The sequence below is a fragment of the Micrasema longulum genome, unplaced genomic scaffold, assembly GCF_059751315.1.
Source record: "Micrasema longulum isolate JH-2025_06_02 unplaced genomic scaffold, ASM5975131v1 h1tg001765l, whole genome shotgun sequence".
NCBI classification, from domain to species: domain Eukaryota; kingdom Metazoa; phylum Arthropoda; class Insecta; order Trichoptera; family Brachycentridae; genus Micrasema; species Micrasema longulum.
Window position 1 is genome coordinate 121,148 of NW_028278940.1, and position 23,005 is coordinate 144,152.

Sequence of the window (23,005 nt, forward strand, 5' to 3'; positions counted from 1 at the left end):
TAGAATATTTTTATTTAAGGGCTTAATAAATAACCAAGTCAGGGTGTTTGCCTACCACTCGTGATTGGCATTTCAACGGCGCTTTTACTTCAATATTTAATTTTGCATGACACCTGATAGATTAGACAATATATTTATTTATAGTATTAAAATTATTTTTCACTGCCTTTAATATAGTTTATCGTGAAGGAATGATGAATTAGAAAAAAGAAATGATTCATTTGAAACTTTTCGTTCTAACGAGCATTCATTTGCTTATTTTAAACCCTACTGTGTTTTCAATGTAAAAAAAAAAACGTTTGACCGTTGTTCTATAGATGATTTTTAAAATTATATATTTTCGTGTAACGTAAATTAGGTAATGATTGCCCGCTTAAGGAAATTTTGACTTTAAATGATTGTAGGTTTGACCGTACTCATCCAATAACAACAAAAGAGTTAAGCATCAAATCTTCATATATTTATCTATTATACCTTTACATTTAATCGCTTCACTGTATTAGTGATTTTTTTTTAACATTAAAAAAAATCTCATAAAATCACAGTGATTGCCCACTTTTTTATAGTGATTGCTACAACTAAAGATAGTGATTACCCATTTTAGTATTATCGTTAAAAAACTATGAATTAAACAACTTTTAAATACAAAATTTTTACGTCAAGCTAAAAATGAAAAAAAAAACATACATAAACATAAATAAGATTTACAATAACTTTTTTTTAGCTAAAAATATTTTTTTAAATATATGTTAACCAACAAAATTTTAAGTTTGTCCAAATTTTTATAGACAAGGACTGGATTCAACTCCCTGGGGAGCTGTTTATATTAACATACTACAACAGAGATGAAGAACATTTAAGTTCTATACTTCACAAACATCAACAGATGAAAGAATTGAAGGAATATAGATGTTCCAATATGGGCAGAATGGTGAATGTTACACAGTGTGTAAAGTGGTCACTTAAACCAGCCATTGACAAGTCATAAGCCCTGTAGATGCCTAGACTTCTATATTACCTTCTCTTAAATGTTCTTCATCTCTGTTGTAATATGTTAATATATGTTAACATTAAAAATTTTAATAAAAGGTAATTTATATAATTTTGATACATTTCTTCAACAGACTCTGAATCTCCTTCTTGAAAAGAAACAAAAATTGATATGTAATAATTGCCCATCACAAATTTCAATGATTGTCCGGCTGGGCAATCATTTAAATCTGAAAAATTGTATGTGACAGTGGTTGCCCACCCAGTTAAATCTAAAATAAGATAGGTACATAGGTTAGAAATTAACTGACTACCCCCTGGTACTATTTATCTAACAGTAAAATCATGAATCAATTATTAAAAAAACATAATTTAGAAACATAAAACATATTTACAAAAGTAAAACGTTAACAAATTCCGTAAGAAATACTTGATGAATTGAAAAAAGGTCGGCAAGCTTCACAAAAAAAATTTTACGTCTCAGAAACGTCACGCTTTCTGTCGGTAAAGTAGATTTTGTGTTTGTTTTGAAACAATAGTCATTTTTCAATATTTTGGTCAACTTTTTAAATGCGTTTTTAAAAAAAGAGCGATCAAAGTGATAGCGGGCAATCACTATTGGGTGGGCAATCATTGTCTACTTTACCCTACATATTTACGTATTTCGCTGTACTTAACCATGATTATATCATTCTTTATTATTTTATATATGTAATACATATCATTATGGACATCATAATTTCGCAATGTAATCACACGTCATCAAACGTCAATCCTGACTATAATAATGTTCTGATAACGTACGATTAATATTAAATTTATTACGATCCGCGTCACAGCTCGTAAATCGGACCAATAGCTTCATAAATCTTACTATACGAGTAACAATAAATGTTATCAATATTTTGCGGTCATTCTGTACCAAGATGCCGAAGCTTTTTCGGGCCTTAAGCATGTGTGAATGAATATTTTCGTTATCCTCATATTTGTACAAATCTGCGAGCCATCGAGTTTGTCATTCGATCGTACAGACGGGTGAAAGAAAAATTTTAAAATACTCCGCGTGTGGTGACATCACAAGTTCTCTTCGGTGAGTTTTGCTGATTCTCACAAACTGGATTTTTTTTTACAAATCACTGGCGTTCGAACTTCGGACCTCTGATCCGTGAGTTCGCGACCCTGGCCACGGAACCACAACCCGATTTTATCATGATGAATACAGGGATGTGCATATTTGAGCGTGAAAATTGTTATTATATTTTTTAAGAAAGTCGAATTTTTCATCGGCAATCGTAAATGGTTTTACTGTCGATTGGAGTGTCGCCAGTATTTTATTATATCGGGAGTTTGCCAAATATTAGTGAAAGGTTTGAATTTTTGAAAAATGTTTAATGTACCATTTTTCATGTTGAAAATTTCTCTGATCACTCAAATTTAAACCAAACTTAATATTACCGTCAAACAAATAAGGAAACTAACTCGTGCGTTTAATTTCCATACTTTTCATTGTAATTTATCAAGTTTTTTTGACTTCTTGCCAAAACATTCTTAAACCAAGCTACTTTAATGATATTATCGATGACTAACGAAAGGAATTTAAAAATAAAAAATCTAGTATTATTATTGTCGTTCGAACTCGTGAGTATTTTAAATTTAATTGATTCTTACAATGCGTATACATAATACTATATCCTTCGCTATTTAGGGTTGGTAACATTGCTAATGAGGAACTTCAGCCCTACGGGAAATTGGATACAAAAAATGTTTTCTGGTGCGCGATAAAAATTAGAGCATTAAATTGTACCTCAAAATATCTTGAAAATGTACGAAAAAAAAAAAAAAAAAAATATTTTAATAAAAACGCACTACTTTGAATGACGTCACTGGTTTATACGAACCATCCAATGATATGAGAGCTTCGAAGGATATCCGGTTTGGTCACCGTAAACGAACCAATCAGAAGAACTGTCAGAGATCAACCTCTGACGTCACGCGCGGAGTTATTTCAGAAATACAAAACTTCAAAAAAATCATAGCGCTTATAATACGATATATGAAAATAAACAAATGAAATTTTGCTTAGTTTAATATTCTATTAACCAATAAAAAAAGATAAAAAAGACACTGAACTTCCTCATTGCGTAATGTCGTGAGGAATCGCTTGGTACTTTATAGTAAAAATTTAATAGAGAAGCCGTTTAACTCTATTTGCATAGAACAAAAGCGTTCCTAACTTTTTATTTGGTTTTTAGTTTAACAACAAATGTGTAACGGGCGGTTTCGGTTTGCGCTTGCAACTATCAAACGGAGTACCTACGGGCCGTTGTTTTGCTGTAAACTGTAGCTAACTTGATGGTTGATAATTACATAAAGTTTTTTTGTCTATATGGGCGACACTATTAGACAGTGACGTGTTATTACTCATATTCTTGGTACAATCTAAAAAATATTACTATCTTACTTACTTGTTACTATCTGTATTATTTTTATTGGTAATATAATTTCAAACACGAGATAAAAAAAAAAATATATTTTCATATATTTTTACGCAAGTTTTAGTATATAAATGCTTGTAGTATATAAGTTACTTTTATTTTTTAAGTGAAAATGCATCCAAAAGACAATTTATTATTTAATAAAAGTGTTGTAAAAGAAAGACTATAATGATCAGACTCTTATCAGCGCGATGGTCTCGGAGGAGAGACAGTACAGGGTAAGAATTCACCATATTATATTTTGTCTAGTATATATCTATTTATAGTCAGTGTGCCTTTTATTTAAAATTCCACTGCTTTTGTCTTATTTAATACATTCCATTTACATGTCTTATAAATAGCATGATTATTATGTTTCTGATATACAACTACTTAGTACAAAAAAATAAATAGGTTTACTGTTCTTAACTCTTAAAAGACTGTGGTAAATAATCCCTTTGCGCGCGGTGATGTAACATTGTGTTACCACTAGTAAAAGACGGAATATTCTAAAGTTCAGACATTTGAAAAAAAAAAAGGGAACATTCTGTTTAATCATTCTTCTTCCATAATTTAAGCAAATAAACATATAATTTAGTCCCATTATGGCAAAATTAATTAAAAATCATAAATTCGCCGCTCATATTACGCGCGTGCGTCCCCCATCACTATCATCAACCGACTGAAGACTGAATTTGTTTTACACAACACCCGCCACAGAACGGCGTCTCTGTCTTTCTTGTTATGAGTTCTCTCCTCGTGCTCTCTCTTATACAGATGCGTTGCTGAATTAGCGGACACTCATTCTTCGCATGGCAAGGATAAATATTTTTTGTATTAACATCCAGCATAGTTGTACAAATTTTACTTTCTAAATCCGGTGTGAACATGTCTATTTGGAGATTAAAAAAATACTAGTTCATCATTTAAAAAAATAAGAGAGATATATTAAGTCTTGTGTCCTATGTCGACTAGTGTGACATCACAGCCACACAAGAGTTAATAAGGGGGAGATTACCTACCCTTTTCTAAAATTAATCATTTTATCCTTCTGCCATACAATGTACGTATAATACTCTATGCAACGGCATATTTTATGTAGACGTCGTGTTTATTACTTCACAGATAAGATTTTTATAATGTTTCGTTAAAACATATTTTTCTTAGAATTTGCCATTAATTTTATATTATTCTTTATTATAATCATCCCTAATAGTATATACTATATATTAGTAGCACTAACGTAAGAATATAACAGTTCGTAATATACGCGGTATTTTAGAAGTAAATGTAGACGGGCGGTGACCTGAATCATTAATTTATTACCTCCCACTGTACCTATAAGACAATACACTCCGGGAGATTATAAGGCGTAAAACAGGACATAGTTATTGCGAAAAAGTCGGTGAATAATTGATTCCTATTTATAAAAGTGTACCATATTTCAAATGTAGGCAGAGCAATAAAATATAATCTTTAATTTCCGCGACAGTTACAGACAGTTTAATTCGTCCAAAAGCCTTGTACCGGTACGAGTATTTGTGCAGAATTTGTGTTTTACCGGATCTCGACTCATCATTCTTCATTTCTTAAGCTCTCACAAAATGTGTCGATTAAACAAAAAAACTGCTTAACTAAAGTTTCCGTGTTACTTCGTGAATTTCTAGACAAAAATAAAAATACATATCGTTGCGTTTGGGAAACAAAGTTCGATCTGACAAAATATGTTTTTTACATTGAACTTTTATTATATCTATATTTAAATATTGGTTATTGTTAACGAAAAGGCGGACTGTAAATGAAAATCGAATTTCATTCAGTTTTGTGGATTGGGAAATATTTGAGAAACGATAGGAATATGGAATGAATACCTACCTTTAATATAATCTGAATGTTCTTCAATTTCTAGCACTGGATCACAAAATGAACTATAAAATGAGACAATGTTTTCCACGACGCGCGACGATTCCAACCACTTTTTATCTGATTTTATGTCAAGTCAAAAATGTTGTTTGGTTTTTGTTCTAAATCCGAATCTTCTAATTTTGAATATCTTTTATCTTGATGTTAGGTAGGTACCATAAGGATGGGTCAAAGGAAGGATAGGAACGAAAGGTAATCGGCCAGGAAGAGTATCGATAAATGCTGTTATTTACTAAACAGTTATATCTGCATCAAAATTTTAAAGAAAAACTAAATCAATCCTTAATTATTATTAAGTTTATTAAAACAATCTTAATAAAAGATTATTAGATAAAATAATGTCTTCATTTCAAACTTTCATGTCTCAAAAAAATTATGAATCTACGTAGAACCTTGTTTCCCAAACGTAACTATATCCATACGTACCTACGATTTGCTTTGGTGTGAAACTTTATTTGTGAAAGAAATATTCATTACCTGGGGTGCTATTTTAAACCGCTCTCGCGGCACGAGAAAACAGTTTTTCCGGTGAATTTTGTTTGTAAATACGCGAGATAATACGGCCGCGAGGGCGTTTAGAATACCACCCCTGGGGGGGGGGGGGGCTATTCTAAATCTTCTCGCGGGGGTTAAGAAGATTTCTACTGTATATAACGTGGAGATTTTTTTTTGCGTGCGACTATACTTTGCTTCATAAATGACCACACTGATTACGTCAAATAAACAGTTTTATTGGTAGTAAAATGTGTGAGCTGTTCTAATAATATTATTTTGTTTTTTTTTCTACTTTTTTTTTTCCTCACTATTATTTATATATATATATATATATATATATATATATCTGTGTGGATATAAGTATGAATATGTATCATTTTATGGATATTTTTTAGACTCCATAAGTATATTTTAAATCATGTAAATGAATGCCTCGACATGGGTTGTACCCATTGAGGTATTCACATAAAACAAAATAAAAAATTTATGTTTGATGTGAAATAAAAAAATTTAAAAAAAAATTGACATTTCATTCTTTGACATTATAATACTGTTAAAAAAAACAAATACGGTTTGGTCAATTCAACCTAATTCAGTGTTTTGGGTAATGATTAAGGTCGCAATAATGTTCTGAATGAAAATCGTCATGTTTTTTTCAAATGTTCGTATTTGATGTTAATCATCAGTGTGGCCATATATGAAGCAATAATCGCACGCAAAAAATAAATATTTTTCCATGCAATGTCTAATTCAAATAGTAATGATTGCAATGTTTGTTTGTTTATAGTGGCAGTCGCCAGAACTCGGCCACCGTGGTGGGGAGGGAGGAGCAAGTTGCCCCCACTCCCGGGGAGCCCCCCACCGCCGCCCCAAGCTCGCCCCTCACCACCCTCCCCAGGAACAAGGATGGCACCATCGACTATGACGGTCAGTCTCTCAAACTGTCTAACTTTCGCGGAATAACAAAAAAATTTGCTTAGCAGAACTGAGCAGTACCTACACCTTAATACTTTTCTCCGTTTATTTGAAAGCTCTAAAAGTATTTTAATGAAGAAGTTTAATTGAGATAAATCATTTACGCTCCTAACTTTTTTTCTACTTAATAAATTGAAGATTTTTTTTTAATAAAAAATAAATATTTGCTTATAATTTACCCAAATATTTCAATTTTGGTGGCCATTTTCAACGAGTTTTAAATAACTCACTATTAAAAAATGGAAATCAAGTTGGAGTAGAGTGGGGTTCGTACCTCTGATCCGTGAGTCCACAACACTAGCCACGAGACCACAACCCGATTAATTTCAAAAGCCATAAATATTCCGAAGGCAAAGCTCATCATTTTGCTGAAAACCGCATGTAAATCGGTCCAGTAGTTATTCAGTCTATCGAGAACACACATACAAACATCGCCTTTTATATATATAGATTATCAGCGCTATGATTTTTTAAAGTTTTATGTTAATTTTTTTCATACTTGCGTTCTCAGGAATTGCCCAAATATTTCAGTTTTTGGGCCATTTTCAGCTAGTTGTAAATAACTCACTTTTACAAAATGGTAATTAAATTGGGGTAAAGTGGGATTCGAACCTCGGTACTCTGATCCGCAAGTCTGCTACACTAGCCATGGGAACACAACCCGATTCAATTTTGAAATAACCCCACCTGTGATGTGAGTTCTGTTGATTGGTGAGTTGGTTTCCTGTTAAACGGAAATCTATCACAACACTCTCATCGATTGATTCGGAAGAACTAATGACGTCAGTCAAAGTACCTCATTTTCAATAAAATCATTTTGTATATTATTATTCTAAAAATTATTGATTGTGTCTGTCATGCACGGGCCCACTCGGAATCCACTCGGTCCGATAAAATTGGGTGGGTGGATACTTATTTATTATAGTAAAATAAATAAAACAACTTTGTTTTTCACCACAATTTTTTTTTTTTTTTTTTACCGACCGGTTTCAAAATTCATACTTATTTATTATTTTATTTTTTGGTTTTATTTATTTAGTTTCTACTCGTGGGTGAAATTTTTGTATAAAATAACAATTTAAATTATCAAAAAAGATAAATCCGCCCTATGTTATTTAATACTGCCGTGCTATGTTGAACATTCAACTAAATTAACGGATAGGAATTTTAGCTCTATTCTCTAAGTAAGTGTGATTCGTTTTCGTACATTGAAATTCGTCGTCTAAAGCTTGGGTTGAAGTGATCTGAAACTATAGGAATACACATGCGTCATTGAAGTGATCCGAAACTTTAGGAATACATGGGCGTCTTAAATCAACTGGTGAGACGGAGGCAACGTTCTACAAAGTTGGCAGTCTCTTTCGTTTCTTATGTAATTTTATAACTGTGAACGCGTATACATAAGGAATGCGCTGTCAAATATTTTTGGGTTTTAAAATTCAATCTTATATTATTCAATTGGATTTTGAATAGTATGAAATCAAAAAATCTAAAGAGCCAACCCAGCAAATAACAGTCAACTATCGCCGGCTGTTATCTGCTAGTTTTTATTACTTCTTTCATACATTTTTGGAAAACTTTGCTGTACAATGAAATGCTCTATTTTTAACTGTGATCACGTCCGATTTCACGTAGCACAGAACTTCCTCACCTTCAATTTTTCTGCATATTATTTATGAGAACGCATGTAATTGGACAATAAATCTTCTGTTGTTTTTCCGAAGAAATAAATAAAATAAAATATATTTTGTAATTATTAGAATCATATGAGATTTCCTGTCTGTTGGGTGGGTGTCGTGTCTTGCCTTTCTACAAAATACAACTTAATCATACCTATCAATCTTGTGTTTTATAACTAGAAGTGGATTTTTTGTTATCAATAAAACTCTAATTCACTATTTGCTCAGAATAAAGTAAAAATGAATATTCTATCTGTAGCATGTAACTTTTGAACAATGACGGCAATCCCTCTCGTTATATTTTTATTAAGATGTTTTCAAAGTTTGAATTTGTGTCTGGTGGCGTTCTTAAAAACATTTTCCTGAAAGTTTTTAAAAGAAAATTTCATTTTACGAATTTGTTCTTATTAGTTTTTCATTCTACTCGCAAAAGTTTTCTTTTCGTTCTTTTTGACTTTACAATATTATATCTCCCACTGCTGCTGGTTTTGGATTGCTACTTTGACTCTGTTAGTTATATCTTTAAGATATTATCCTACAATAAATCGTAAGTTTAGTTTGTTAGTTCTGCTCAGTAAAAATTGTAAACATGGGCATAGTTTTATTCGCTTATCAATCAGTTTAGTATCATCCCTTAAAAAAATACTGGTTTATTTCATAAAACCAGTAGGAAAAAAACATAAACTTAATATGCTTTTATCAACAAATTTACAATTTAAATATGACTTTTTGTTAGTCTTGGTTTGATATCTTTATTTTTATTTCTTAGAAAAGTGTGTGTAGTTTTAGGAATATAAACATTCACCAATAAAATTCATATTTAGATTAGCAACTAGTAACGACATGTATTTTACTTCTCTTTACTTCTGTTCAATCTATGTTAGCTTTAGTATTAAGGAGAGAGAAAATAGGTTTATAGAGTAGACCGAAACACAGACAGATATGTTTTTGAGTACACTTGATGTTTAAAATGACTTATTCCTTTATTTTTCTCTTTTTGTTGTATTTTTTAACTTTTTATTTTTATCTATTGGCTTCTCTGTGATATTAAATGCATCCAACAAATGTAAGACTTAAAGAAAAAAACGTTTTTCTTACTCGAAACTAGAATAAAAAAAAAAAAATCTACTATGTATATCAATAAAGACCCTTTTATAGTTCATGTAAATTATGATTACTAGAAATATTTTGTAGTGTTTGATAACAATGCACTTATATCTTAATTGAAATGACCGTTTGCGTTCTTATAATTTACAAAAATATTCATTTTGTTATTTTCAATCAGTAATTAATAACTGTTTTAGAACATTGAATTCAAGTTATATTATAGAGTTAGCAAAAAAATATGTTTGTAATTTTTTTCCTAAAATAGGTGAATTTAAGAGTTTATAAAAGTTAAACTGAAGTTAAATACAAAAACCAATTAAAAATATGGATCTTGATAACTCCCTAGGGAGTGAAATCCTGCCTGTCTACAAACATTTGGACATGCTCAAAACATTGTTGAATAAAAAATTAACTGGTATAAAAGTTGAAAAATGTTTTTTGGCATTGCCAGTAAGTAAAATAATTTGGCCAGATGTATCTAACCAACATTATTAAAAGTTTTCTCTTTTACTTCACAAAAGTCAAAAGATGGAAGAGTTGAGTAAATGCGCATGTCTAAGCATAGGCAGAATGGTGAATGTTACACTGTGTGTAAAGTGGCCACTTAAATCGCCAATGACAGGTCATAATCCCTGTAAATGCTTAGACTTCCATATTACCTTCTCAAAAATATTTCCCTCTCTGTTGCGATAAGTTTTGAAAAAATGTTCATTTACTTTTCCGAAATTGAGATTTCTACAAAAATACGAGATGGCAATTATGTAAAATAAATGAAGTTTTACCCATTGCGCCCTTTGATTTCAGCCCTTTACGAGTGTGAGAGCGATAGTGATATTGGCTCGATGGAAACACATGGATCTGTCATCACGCATTTACTATCACAAGTCAAGATTGGAATGGATCTTACTAAGGTATGCGCACATTTTATCATTCTGTGGCTTGGATTTAAGAGATTTAATTTTCTTCTTTCCAAAATTTTGTAGAGGGTCGAGGTCGATTGAAAAAAATGTAAAATTAACCGTTTTATAAACGCATGCATAATATGTAGTATAATATTAATTATCAAGCAGGTCAAACAGTTTATTATTATTTTATTTTTTTTATTCATATTTTTCGCTTACAAACTATAATTAATAATAAAAATAATGTGACCTCACTGGGGTTTCCCGTGCCGAGGACACTTAACAATTTAGTTTTTTAAAATTACATTTGAGAATAAACAAAGAAGACTAACTTAAAAAAACAAACATAATTAACAAATATTCAGACAGTTTTAAAAACAAGGTATTTATGTACATCTATATTATTTATATTACAAAACACAATGAAAATAACATAACAAAAACCTAACATAAGCTATACAGTTGTGGAGCAGTCAATTCAGTATTGGTATGGGCGAATGAGACAATCCATTTTACTTCTACCTAGCTCCACTATCCATTTTTTTATAGCCTTTTTAAACTTTTTCTCATTACTAATTGCTTTAATAGGTAGTGGAAATAGGTTATAGATTTTAATTGAATAATACTCAAAATCCCTTTGTCCGAAAGTGGTATTAGTTTGTATTTGTTTAAGTTGTCTATGTGTTGAGGATCTAGTGATTATATTATTTGTATGTGATGTATTGTGGGGGCTATGTCTTTCATTTGAGTAAGAGTAGTTTTTGAATCTATAAGTGAGAACACCACGAAATTGCTAAAAACCTTCAATATTGCAATTTACAACATTGGACCTTTTTAGATCCAAGCTACAGAATTATTTCTCAAAAAATTTACCAAGTTCGGTACCATGAACACATTTTAGTTTTGACGTTGATTTAAAATTGACAAACTATTGTTTTGATAATTTATTTCTACTTTATGTGCTAGTGTTTTTGTTACCTAAAATTATGACAATTTTCAGGTTGTTTTACCTACGTTCATTTTGGAAAGGAGATCACTCCTTGAAATGTATGCGGACTACTTTGCTCACCCCGATCAATTTCTTAAGTAAGTTTTATTTGTATTTACGTAATATATAATTATGTCCCACCATATCGGAATGCGCCTAATCAGTGGTAATGTTCTCTATACAAAACAAACACTATGATGCCATTCTCTTTTATTTCAATAAGTTGACAAGAGTGAAATTGTTGAATTTTATGTTGTTAACTATTAAGATCTCCTCAGCCAAATAATAAGCCTTAAAATTGTATGAATTTACAAAACCTACACTAAAAATTTCCAAACGTTTTTATGCTTATTATTTTATGACTTGTCCCAATATTTTTATTTTTGGCATTGTAAATAACTGTGCTATTATATGAAGAATAAATTCAGAGCAAACTTCGGGCATCTGATCCTGGGCTCGTATTGCAATGTGAAGTAAATATCTTCAATTGATGGTCTCTAAAATTAAATTCTGCATGAAAAATCAAATATTCACATAACATAACATCGAAACATGTTCAATCACAGGTTACCGACAAGGATACTTTGAATAATCATATAAATGTGCACATTTTCATTCAGAAAATCCGATTTTACTTTATGGATAATTGAAGAGAGTTCTTCCTTCTTCCCATTGTAATTAGGACCTTGGAGTTTGTGACACATTTTTTTACTAAATTGAAGGAGCCTTCGAGCTCGTTAAGGAAGGCATACAATAAGAATTGAAATGAAGAAGCCCGATGCAGCCAATGAAAAAGTTCAGTCCCCTTTTTAAAAAAAATGTTTTTTAATAGATCATCAAAGTAGGCCAAACAAATGTATTTTATTTTTATGTATCGCATATAATTTCTATGATCGTAATTTTGAAAGTCCCCACTGAAATTCCGAACCTACACCAACCGCGACGTCACGAGTTCAGGTCGCTGAGTGTGACACTTTCAAACCGTTTCCGACACGAAAATTGAACCCCATACAATTTTAAGAACAAATTATTTGTACCCGCTAAATTTGTCAAAACACGTTAAATGTCAAAGAAAGAAAATCTGTTATCGGTTGCCACAACAACATAACAACGCTTTGATTTATTGCTTATCGCAAACACATAGTCACATGTGACCTTGCAAAGTTGTTTGTTTTTATTAAAACCATTTTTATACATTTTTTCATACGTTTTTGAGAAACTTTGCTGTTCATTTAAATGTAATTTTTACCACGTGTATGAAAACTTTTTATATCCAATTTCCCGTAGCACTGAACTTCCTCTTTAGCTCTTTCTACAACAACCCCATGGCGGGGGAGATGTTGCACGTCTCTGTATAGTGTTTGTATCTGGTCGCAGGATAGCGGATATGGCCACCCCCCGAGAGCGCATGGTGCAGGTAGTGCGCTGGTACCTCAGCTCGTACCACGCCGGGCGCAAGTCTGCCGTAGCCAAGAAGCCCTACAACCCTGTGCTGGGAGAGGTGTTCTGCTGCCACTGGCAGGCCCCCCCCTCCAACGCAGCCCCCGCCGCATCCCAGCCCCCCATGACTCCTGGCCCCCTGCCCTGGTGTGGCCCTGATCAGCTCACCTTCGTAGCCGAGCAAGTCTCGCATCACCCCCCGAGTGAGTGACATATCATGTAAACGGAACCATACCAATATTTTTACCGATAACTTTTGGTTCTGTGATAGACATTTTACTTTGTAAAAGCGTTGTTTTAAAATGACATTGAAATAAACTCAATTTCATAAGAATCCGATCCTGCATGGAGGATGGATTTTAAAAATTAAAATGTGAAATTTTAATATGTTATTTCTTTAACAATTGTAATCAGTATTGTAGACTGAAGGTAGAATAACATTACAAAATTAAAAGTTAATAAGAGCAGATAGCTGCTAAACTGCCGATATGTACAGCAAAATATGTCCATATTATGTTCAGTAACCAATTTGCCCTATAAATGGGTGAATTTCGACTTACAGTCGTATGGTTTCTGGGTGGATAAAATTGCATTAAATTGATCTCACTCTAGTATAGTTATTGAAGGTATACAAACTGATTGTCCTGTAATATTACTTACCATATTTCACCGATTATAAGATGTATTTTTTAACTCTAATTACCATTCAAAATGTCAGCTAGAAGACTGGATTAGAACACATTTAGGAAGAATCACGTTGATATTTTTCACCATTCTCCTTAGTGATGTCGGCTTTCCTCTGCCAACTCCTGCTCACCCCTGTGTATACCACCGTGAATCTTCCAAAATATGTTCTTCTCTACATTTTGATACTTCGTTGAATAGAAAAGTTATTGTGTGTCCAGAAGAGCCCAGAAACAGCTGCTGTATGTAAATTTGACCTAAGTGAAGCGAATATTTGTCATTGGAGAATTGATTGTATGCCAAATATTTTCTTGCAAACCAACAACTACTCTTAAAGGCACTGAGGATGCATTTTATGGGAAGACAAAGACAATGACTTGTCAAAAAGTAATGCATACAGAAATAACTGACACTGAATCTGGGGAAAAATCAGACTCTGATGAGTAAAGTGATAGTTCATAAATAAAATGCCTACTTTTAAAATCGTTTTTATTATGATTGTATGACTGTCTTTTTATAGTAAATTTTTTTTCCAACCGTATTTTTTTTTGTCTACAAATAATGGTGTTTTTATGCGATGGCGTCTTATAATCTAGAAAATATGATAATGATGTAAGTTTAAAAGTGGTGTTGTAAATTACTTCACAATCACACTGATCCTCCTCCCATTTTTCTCTCGTTTAGGAAACCGGCTAGGAAGCTCACTTGTTCTGTGAACTATTGATGATTAAATTTATTTAGTATTTTCATGACAGTCTTGATGTCCTTAATGGTGGGCAGAGTTTGATGAACTTCTCAATTTTATATTCATTGTTAAAAATATGCTTTGTTATTGCATTGTGTTTTTTTTAACATGTTTCAGTATCGGCATTCTATGCCGAGCATGTGAACAAACGCATATCATTTGATTCCTGGGTGTGGACCAAGAGTAAGTTCCTGGGACTATCTATCGGTGTTCACAACATTGGCCGAGGGACGGTCAGCTTACCTGAGCTGCAGGAAGATTATGTTCTTACTTTCCCTAATGGCTATGGCAGGTATGATTTTTATTTTTCCAAATATTTATCCCATCAATTAAATTTTAATGCTCTACGTGTAACATAATTCAATTTATGTTACACGTAGAACATAAAGGTCCAAAATTAGATGGATTAGAAATTTTTGAAACAAATAGAATTAAAAATAATAGCAATAGAATTTTAATGAATCAAAAGATAGAATTTCAAAACTTACTCCTATTAGCCCCCTTAGTTTGTGTTTACCCTGTACACGACAATAAAACAATAAATATTTTTATAATGTACAACCTTAGAGTATATATATCTTAGAGTCCGTACTATTCCAAAGTTTGTAAGAATTTTTGAAAAGAGGGCGTGGTCGTTTGTTTAGTGAAGACGTTTGTCGTTTCCAGATGTTTATAAAACAGGGTTGTCACAAATGCACGACTTAGGCGATTTTTTACAGAGATTGGTAAAGAGTAGGAAGTACAATAAAAACGTTTATTTTAATTTAGTAACAACTTTACTAAAAACATTTTTAATACATAAAAGTAAGCAATAACAAACATTATAAATAACATTGTTGGGTACATAAATTAATTTTATAAACAAATATGCATTTACATATAATAAACAAGTAAAACTGCAATAAAGTAAATTTATTGAGTTTGAAAATTAACCAATTTGTTAAAATATTGGCTTACTCTGACGGCAGGTTGTAACTTGCATCTTTAAAAACTGGTTAAACGGGGTCTCCAATTCCAAAATATTTTCCAAATTCGTTGTTTGATTTGAAAACTGAAAACAGTAATCTGCATTAAATTTTTTATTTAAACTTGTATCTTTGTATAGAGTGAAGATACCACTTCCAATTTAGTGATTTGGAGAAATCACGCCTTTCACCAAAGAGGTAGGCAGAGAGGATAGAACACCAAATCACTCTGTCTTTGCATGTAGATCTCGCTTCCTCTACATTCATACATCTTCTCATGCACGTACACTGATTTTTCCGACTTTATGGTATATCAATATGAAATAAATGTATATTTACCCATAGCGAGTTAGGTTTTTGGAAACATGGGGGGGGGGGGGTACGGCACCATTTATTACACTTACCAAATAATTTGTTTTTGTCCAAATTAATGGACAGAAAGTGTTTGGAACACACGCAATTGTTATTAAACTCGACAGTTTGCATGTTTTTAACATTTTAAGAAATATTTGGATTGAAACGTTTAAAAAAATATATTTAAATCACATAAATCCAATGTATAAGGTATTTGAATTACACAGAAACAAATGCTATAATAATTTCTCAAATGATAGTAGAAAAATAGTGGTGAATTTATGTTGAAAACTACCAAAAAACGTATTTATTTGAAAATGTACAATATTTGATAAATACCTGTGATAACTGAAGCGTTTTCTCCCTTTTCCAGTTCTATTTGAACATCCTTTCGTGGCACAAGTCGGCATAATGAATTTTGATGTAATTAGCACTAAATACGTTAAACAATCATCAAAATACCGACCGAGCGTTTGACAGTTTGAAACAATACTGGCCGCGTACTTAAAAAATGAGCATCGTAAAATTCTAAAATCGACTACAAAACAAAAAATGAGGACCGTACCCACAGATTTTTTTTGTCTCCCTTTCTCTCATTTAGAACATATTGTAAAAAATGAGTCCGCTACAACCGGCCACATGCATTAGATTGGTAAAATGTTTTGTTATCCCTCTATATATGTAATACTCTTAAGTGTACAACACTGAAATATTATTATATCTCTTTTGACTTGTTTTTTTTTTAATGTGCCTATATTTAGAATAATATATTATTTAGTTTTGTATAACACTGTATAGTATTTACCCATCTGAAGATTCCCAGGGGTGAAGGCGCTAATTGGTCAAATAAATAATTGGAAGTGTACCAAATATTTTAAATTTATAACTTATAATCAAATGTGTACACTTATTTAAGCAATAAACAAATAAATATAAGTTATTACGTAATTTAACGTTATATAATTCAACCTTGAAAATGTGCAAAATTATAAATATTTTCTTACATCAGATATAAAAAATGAAATTAATTTGTTTACACTGATGAGGCAAACTTTAAAAAAATATATATACACGTAACACAACTTTGTTTTTAACCACTAACCACTTTGGGTTTACCAACGGGTCGACCTTGTAGTCCATTGTTTGCCGATATATTTATGAACGAATTAAAGAATGAAATATATTAAAGTAATTCACCACTTTTGTATCGTATCATATTATAGAAACACTTATGAAATGTAGATGATATTTTTTGCCTTTTTACAGGACGGACTGAAAACTTCAGACATTCCTTAGTTTTTTTAATTAATTACATAAAGAAATAAGGAAATAGAAAAAGTTAAAATCTAACTTTCTTGACTTGTCTTTATTGGTATGATTCACCGTTTATTAAATATCCCAAAGTCAAAAAATAATTTTCTGAGAGAACTTAACACGATCGAAACGATGGCTTTTAATAATGGGTATAACCTAAATATAGTGGATAATATTTAAAATAAAAAACAAAAACAAAACATTCATGGTGAATATTTATATTCAAGCAACATAGATTTAAATGACAATAAACAATCGAGGAGATTTTTGTATGTTAACAATGTAAGCAACCAAATTTTAAAAGATTTGCCCAGCAACGTGAGAGGTAGGTGGATTTAAATTTATTATCAAGAAAGTGAATAACAAACTTGTTTCTGAACCTGACAATGTGTTCCTCCAACCTGTATCAAGCACATTTGGTTCCTATTGTAGACTGAACTCGCCATTTAATATCAGTTCATAAATTAGATTTTGCTTCACCTCGGTAGGCACAGGTTTTTGTCAAATGAAATGGTTGGAAATAAATTATGTAAACAAAAAAATATAAAAACATACCTCCTAAATTAGACAATGTTTGAGTATGTCCAAATGCTTGCAGGCTGGCTGGATTTCCTCCCTAGGGAGTTATTTGTTGTTAAATTTATTTCAACAGAGGGAAAATATTTTTGAGAAGGGAATATGGAAGTTTAGGCATTTACAGGGCTTATGACCTGTCATTTATTTATTTACATACATAAGGTTATTGTACATTTTTTGAGACAATAAGTCCCAACTCCATGAGACTAAAAGTCCTGTGTTGAGATGGGACAAGCAATTATATGACACAGACGCATGAGTATATCACCACAAATATAGGATTAGAAACATAAAAAATATTTTTAAAAACATGTATATGGCACATCAATATGGTAAACAGTAAACTCGAGCATTTGGAAAATCATCAAGGAGTTTCCTACTCAAATCCCTCCCACTAAGGGAAATCCAGTCCTTAACTCCTTTCTTGAAAATAATTTTTGTCCTTGAGAGCTTAATACGTTCTTCCAAAACGTTGAACACTCTCGGTGCGATAAACGAGAGATGTCTTTGAGCAAAAGTCATACGGTTTTTGGGTATGACATAATTCATGCTCTGGGAAAACCTCGTACGGACATTCTGCTGAGACCTCTCCTTATTGTTTGACCAGAAGTGTGTAAGTGCTTCTTTTAGGTACAGTTGTCTCATATCCAGCATCTTCATTGGCTGGTTTAAGTGGCCACTTTACACACTGTGTAACATTCACCATTCTGCTCAAGTTTGAACATCCACATTTCCTCAACTCTTCCATCTGTTGACTTTTGTGAAGTAAAAAAGCTGAAATCTTTATCACGTGGGTGAGATTCATCCGGCTGAACCAAATAACCTACTAAACTTAAACCAGCTAATGACAGGTCATAAGCCCTGTAAATGCCTAGACTTCCATATTCCCTTCTCAAAAATGTTTTCCCTCTCTGTTGAAAATCCCTAATTAGATTTACAAATGTAAAATCAAACAAGTAAATAAATAATAATTTGAAATAATGTTGATTCCAGATCCATATTGACGGTCCCGTGGATAGAGTTAGGCGGAACAGTGACCGTGGAGTGTGCAGCCACGGAGTTCAAGGCCACTATAGAGTTTCTCACCAAGCCTTTCTACGGGGGGCGCAAGCACCGAGTCGTGTGTGAATTGTTTGGGCCCGGAGATAAGAGGCCCTTCCTCACTGGGACCGGGGAGTGGAATACCAAAATGGACATCAAGTGGACAGAATCCGGGGTAAGATGAAGTCCTCTACTACAAGTCCACTTCTAGTAAACTATGTACCTAAATCACTAGTAAGGAAAATGTTTGTATTTTCTGAAATTTCCACGTTTTTACAGAGCCTATGATCTGTCAGTGGCTGATTTAAGTAAATCATTTTACGCACTCTAACAATTACCATTCTACTTACGTTTAAACTTTCATGTATTATCTCAACATTTTTTTGGATCTTGTGAGTTTTTTTTTTTTATAAATAAAAATAAATATTAGCGTTCTTGTAATTTACCCAAATATTTCAATTTTGGTCGCCATTTTCAACGAGTTGTAAATAACTCACTATTAGAAAATGGAAATCAAGTTGGGGTAGAGTGGGGTTCAAACCTCAGACCTCTGATCCGTAAGTCCGCAATACTAGCCACGGGACCACAAACCGATCTAAAATTGTTTGTTCCAATATTCACATTTACATGTGTGTTTTGAAATGAACTAATGTCATCAATTAATTTGATAGAGCAATAGGACTTTCACAGTAAGTAAATAGGTTACTTCCGTCATATTCTATTCATTTCAAAATTGAAACCATAATATCGTCGGTTGACAGGTAAAACTCATTAAGTACAGATTTATGGTAAAATGATTTAATATCAATAAGTTCTATATTTTTCAAAAACCTCTTGCCAAACTGTAGTGAGTGAATTTATACAATCTTAAACGACTGTTTCGGATCGCTTAATGAACTTGAAATTGGAGTGACTATGCAGCTTAGTGATATAAAGTCACCCAACCATAAATCTGTTTTTAATAAGTTTTACCTGTCAACCAGCAGTATGAAGAAAGGATGTAACTTTTGCAATAAACAATATCTCCCAGCCAACCAAAAAACAGACTGGTCAAAGAAAGAGTTGGTCAAAAATTTATACTAAAAAATATTATGTAGATCAAAAGATACAGCATGAAAAAACCTAATTAATTAAAAATAACAGCTGTTTTTTAATTGGGGGATAAGGCTCGCACATATATATAATACAAGTAGATTATGTTGTACACATTAAAGGATGAGAAATGTGGAATCAGGTAATGAGTTTGGAAGGAGACAGGAAGGGGAAGCAGGAAAGAAAAGGAATAAAAAATATTTTTTTCAAAAAAACAGTTAAATGAAGGGAGGTTAGGATTCTAAGGATATATAGTAATGCTTCGGGCGTTTCTTGAAGGTGGCCAGAGAAGGTGCATTTATTACACGCAGAGGTAGCACATTCCAAAGTAAGCACCTTAAACAGAAAAGGAATTGCTGAAAAATTATGTTTGAAATTTCATTTCCCTTGTATGGATGAATTGATTTGAGGTTAAATAAGAAAGATAGATTACAATTGAAGTTATTGAAGTTATTTATTGAGAAGATACACACGAGTTACATCCTTACAATTTTGTACAGAAGGAATTTACAATAGCGAACACTGGTGAGGAGCTGGTGGACGGGCGACACGAAATGCCAAGATGAAATGTGCATATTCTTTCGATGCACGACGTTAAATAACTTGTCTGAGCTGACGTTGCACCGGATTACGCGTTGTTGGCCAAAGCGGTGTTCAGCTCTGCCAACTTCACGGCTTGTTGGTGATGCCCTCCACTACCTCTTCCAACTTGATAAAAATTACGCTTTTTTTTGTTATGACAGTAGCATAATCTACATGATCCGATTGATATACTCCACCCTTAACCTATTTAGAAGATGAGGAAAAAAACAATTACTTTATTTTTCGACGTAGTCCCTTTGGGCTTGTATGCACTTCTTCCAGCAATGCTCCAACATTTCTATTTGCTTTCTGATAGAATATTTGGCATGTTCAACCAATTCATACCCAGCTTCATGCATAGTAGGCAATGTCTTGATGAAATAGCACCTTGAAGCATTTTGCAGTGATCAGTGGCCTTTCGTATCTAAATCGTTGCAATTTTCAACTTGTCGCATGGTACTTTACACATAGGCATATTAGGCTACATAATGCATACACATCAGCTCGACCGGTCAACTCGAACCAGGTCAGGGGTGGAGCGCAACAATCAACCCTCATATATGTTTATTGATGATTTAGTATCTTTATGATTCTTTAGATATCAAAGCTTATAATCGGTAATTTTCAGCGGACCGAAGTGCTGTTTGACGCAGCCACGATGCGTGCGGAACGCAAGCTGGTGCGGCCCATCGACTCCCAGGCTAGTAACGAGTCGCGGCGCGTGTGGCGCGAGGTGACAGCTGGTCTACGGGCAGAGGATATTGAGGCGGCCACGCGGGCAAAGTGCCGCGTAGAGCAGGAGCAGCGCGACGCCGTGCGCACTAGGGAGGCTAGCTCCACACCATGGGAGACTGTGGTCAGACATTGCCTTTATTCTTTTTTATTTTTTTGATTAAAGCATCAGCCAATTTTAAAAAAATTCAAAATTTACAAATTAATGAAAATTACTAATCGATTATAGTTTTCTATGTATTACTAAATATAGTGTCAAAATAAAGCAAACTTGTGTAGGGCCATACCATATCACTCTACTTGTAAAAAAATATAATGTTAATGAAATTAAAATAATTATATTAAAAGAAAAAGTTTATCGTTAATTTTAATCTATAAAAATCTTATCGCCAATAGCAACGGAGTAACCCCAGATTAATTTTAGTTAAAAAATAAGAGATTTATCAAAAACATACAAAAAGTAAAATACAAATTATCAAGTCCTACTGAACTCCATAAAATGCAGTTCGTCAACAGGTGCTTATAGTTCTAATATAATACATAATCGTATCTCTTAAATTCTATAAAATATATAAACTCTTATTACCATAGAAAAAAAGAAAATATGTGTTCCCATGTCATCAGAAATATGTTCCACGTAAAAAAAAAAAGTTGTCCAAAAAAAAAAGAGCAACACAAAAAAATCAACATAAAAAAGCAAATTCTAAAAGCCAGATTTTCAGCATACGTTTGTCTATTGGGCCCGATAAGTTTTTTTGTTTTTTTATTTTTAATGGGAGCATATTGTACATTTTTGGTAGGTATATTGTACTCTAGTGTTATTTTCCCGTATTTGCATAACATATAAGAGAAATAATATGATTTATATATATTAAGTTTGTTGAATACAGTTAGATTAAATTTGAATTATTATTTATCATTTAGGCTCTGACATTTTCGCTGTAGTTGTTTATAGCGAGAAAATACATTTAACTTACAACGTTTAAATATTTTGTCAAATCATCAAGTTTAATGCTATACACGGTTTCGAAATAGCACTGTTTAAAACTTAAATGAACAATAATTTCGGAAGTTTTGTTCAAATCCAATAGACCTGAAAATTTTGATGGAAATATTACACAGACTCTGGATATCACGAACGATGAAAGTGATGTCGTACCAAAAGTGCGTAAACGGGTACATATATTGTCTGATAGTGATGTCAATAATCATTGTTTCGATTCAAGAATTTTGTTGTCATGTTACATTTTTAATTAAATTAATGTACAATTGAATTTTTTTGAAATCTTAAATTGATTTTTATACATGGAAACCTATTGGCCTTCTTTTTGGATTTTTTTTTTACCTTGTACTCCATAGAACGTATCCACCATATAAAAATATGTTCTAATGTACTTTATTTATTTTATGTACCTATTCAATTTAACAAAGTTGGTTGTTTAAACTGGGCCCCGTATAGGTAAAACTGCCTGTTCTAGAGACCTAACTTCACTGTCAATAATTTTACTATGTTTTAAACAGAAATTAATTTTTATAAGGTGTGTACATAATACAAGGCTAGCGCAACGTGAAGGCTTGTCAGTACCGAGGTTTTTAAATAAGTATGGCCAAAGAACTCTTTATTAAACAATTCCTAAAATTTTCAATAAGATTCCTAAGCAGATCTTGAAGAAAATGTTGACAAAACTTTCAAGATAAAAATAATTCAACGACAAATATGTAACAAGGCTTTATATTGATTCTTGTTTTATGTTAATAGTCAACTATTAAATTTTTTGTAAATATATTTTGTGTGAAAAATATGTATGCTTTTAGTTCTTAATAATATTTATATTACTTTTTAAATTTATATAATTTCTTTAACTTTTTTCTTTGCAGAGGAAAAATAAGAAACCCCCTGACAAGCCGGTTTCGCGGTTTAGTGGGTTTCATTATTTGTCCTTTTAT

General features: G+C 32.3%; 1 protein-coding gene across 4 annotated transcripts in view; it reads left to right on the forward strand.

Moving 5' to 3' along the window:
• Nucleotides 1–23,005, forward strand: part of LOC148274064 (oxysterol-binding protein-related protein 9) — a 94,028-nt gene that overhangs the window by 69,696 nt on the left and 1,327 nt on the right. For 2 of the 4 annotated variants that reach the window (XM_088237686.1, XM_088237685.1), the window contains exons 2-9: nucleotides 3,593–3,703; nucleotides 6,670–6,809; nucleotides 10,448–10,554; nucleotides 11,546–11,631; nucleotides 12,911–13,176; nucleotides 14,520–14,694; nucleotides 18,605–18,827; nucleotides 20,955–21,182. In XM_088237686.1, the coding sequence (XP_088093812.1) occupies nucleotides 3,654–3,703; nucleotides 6,670–6,809; nucleotides 10,448–10,554; nucleotides 11,546–11,631; nucleotides 12,911–13,176; nucleotides 14,520–14,694; nucleotides 18,605–18,827; nucleotides 20,955–21,182 (1,275 nt within the window). In that variant the 5' untranslated portion in view covers nucleotides 3,593–3,653. The remainder of the gene's footprint in view (nucleotides 1–3,592; nucleotides 3,704–6,669; nucleotides 6,810–10,447; nucleotides 10,555–11,545; nucleotides 11,632–12,910; nucleotides 13,177–14,519; nucleotides 14,695–18,604; nucleotides 18,828–20,954; nucleotides 21,183–23,005) is intronic. The other 2 variants (XM_088237683.1, XM_088237684.1) reach the window with 1 other exon arrangement.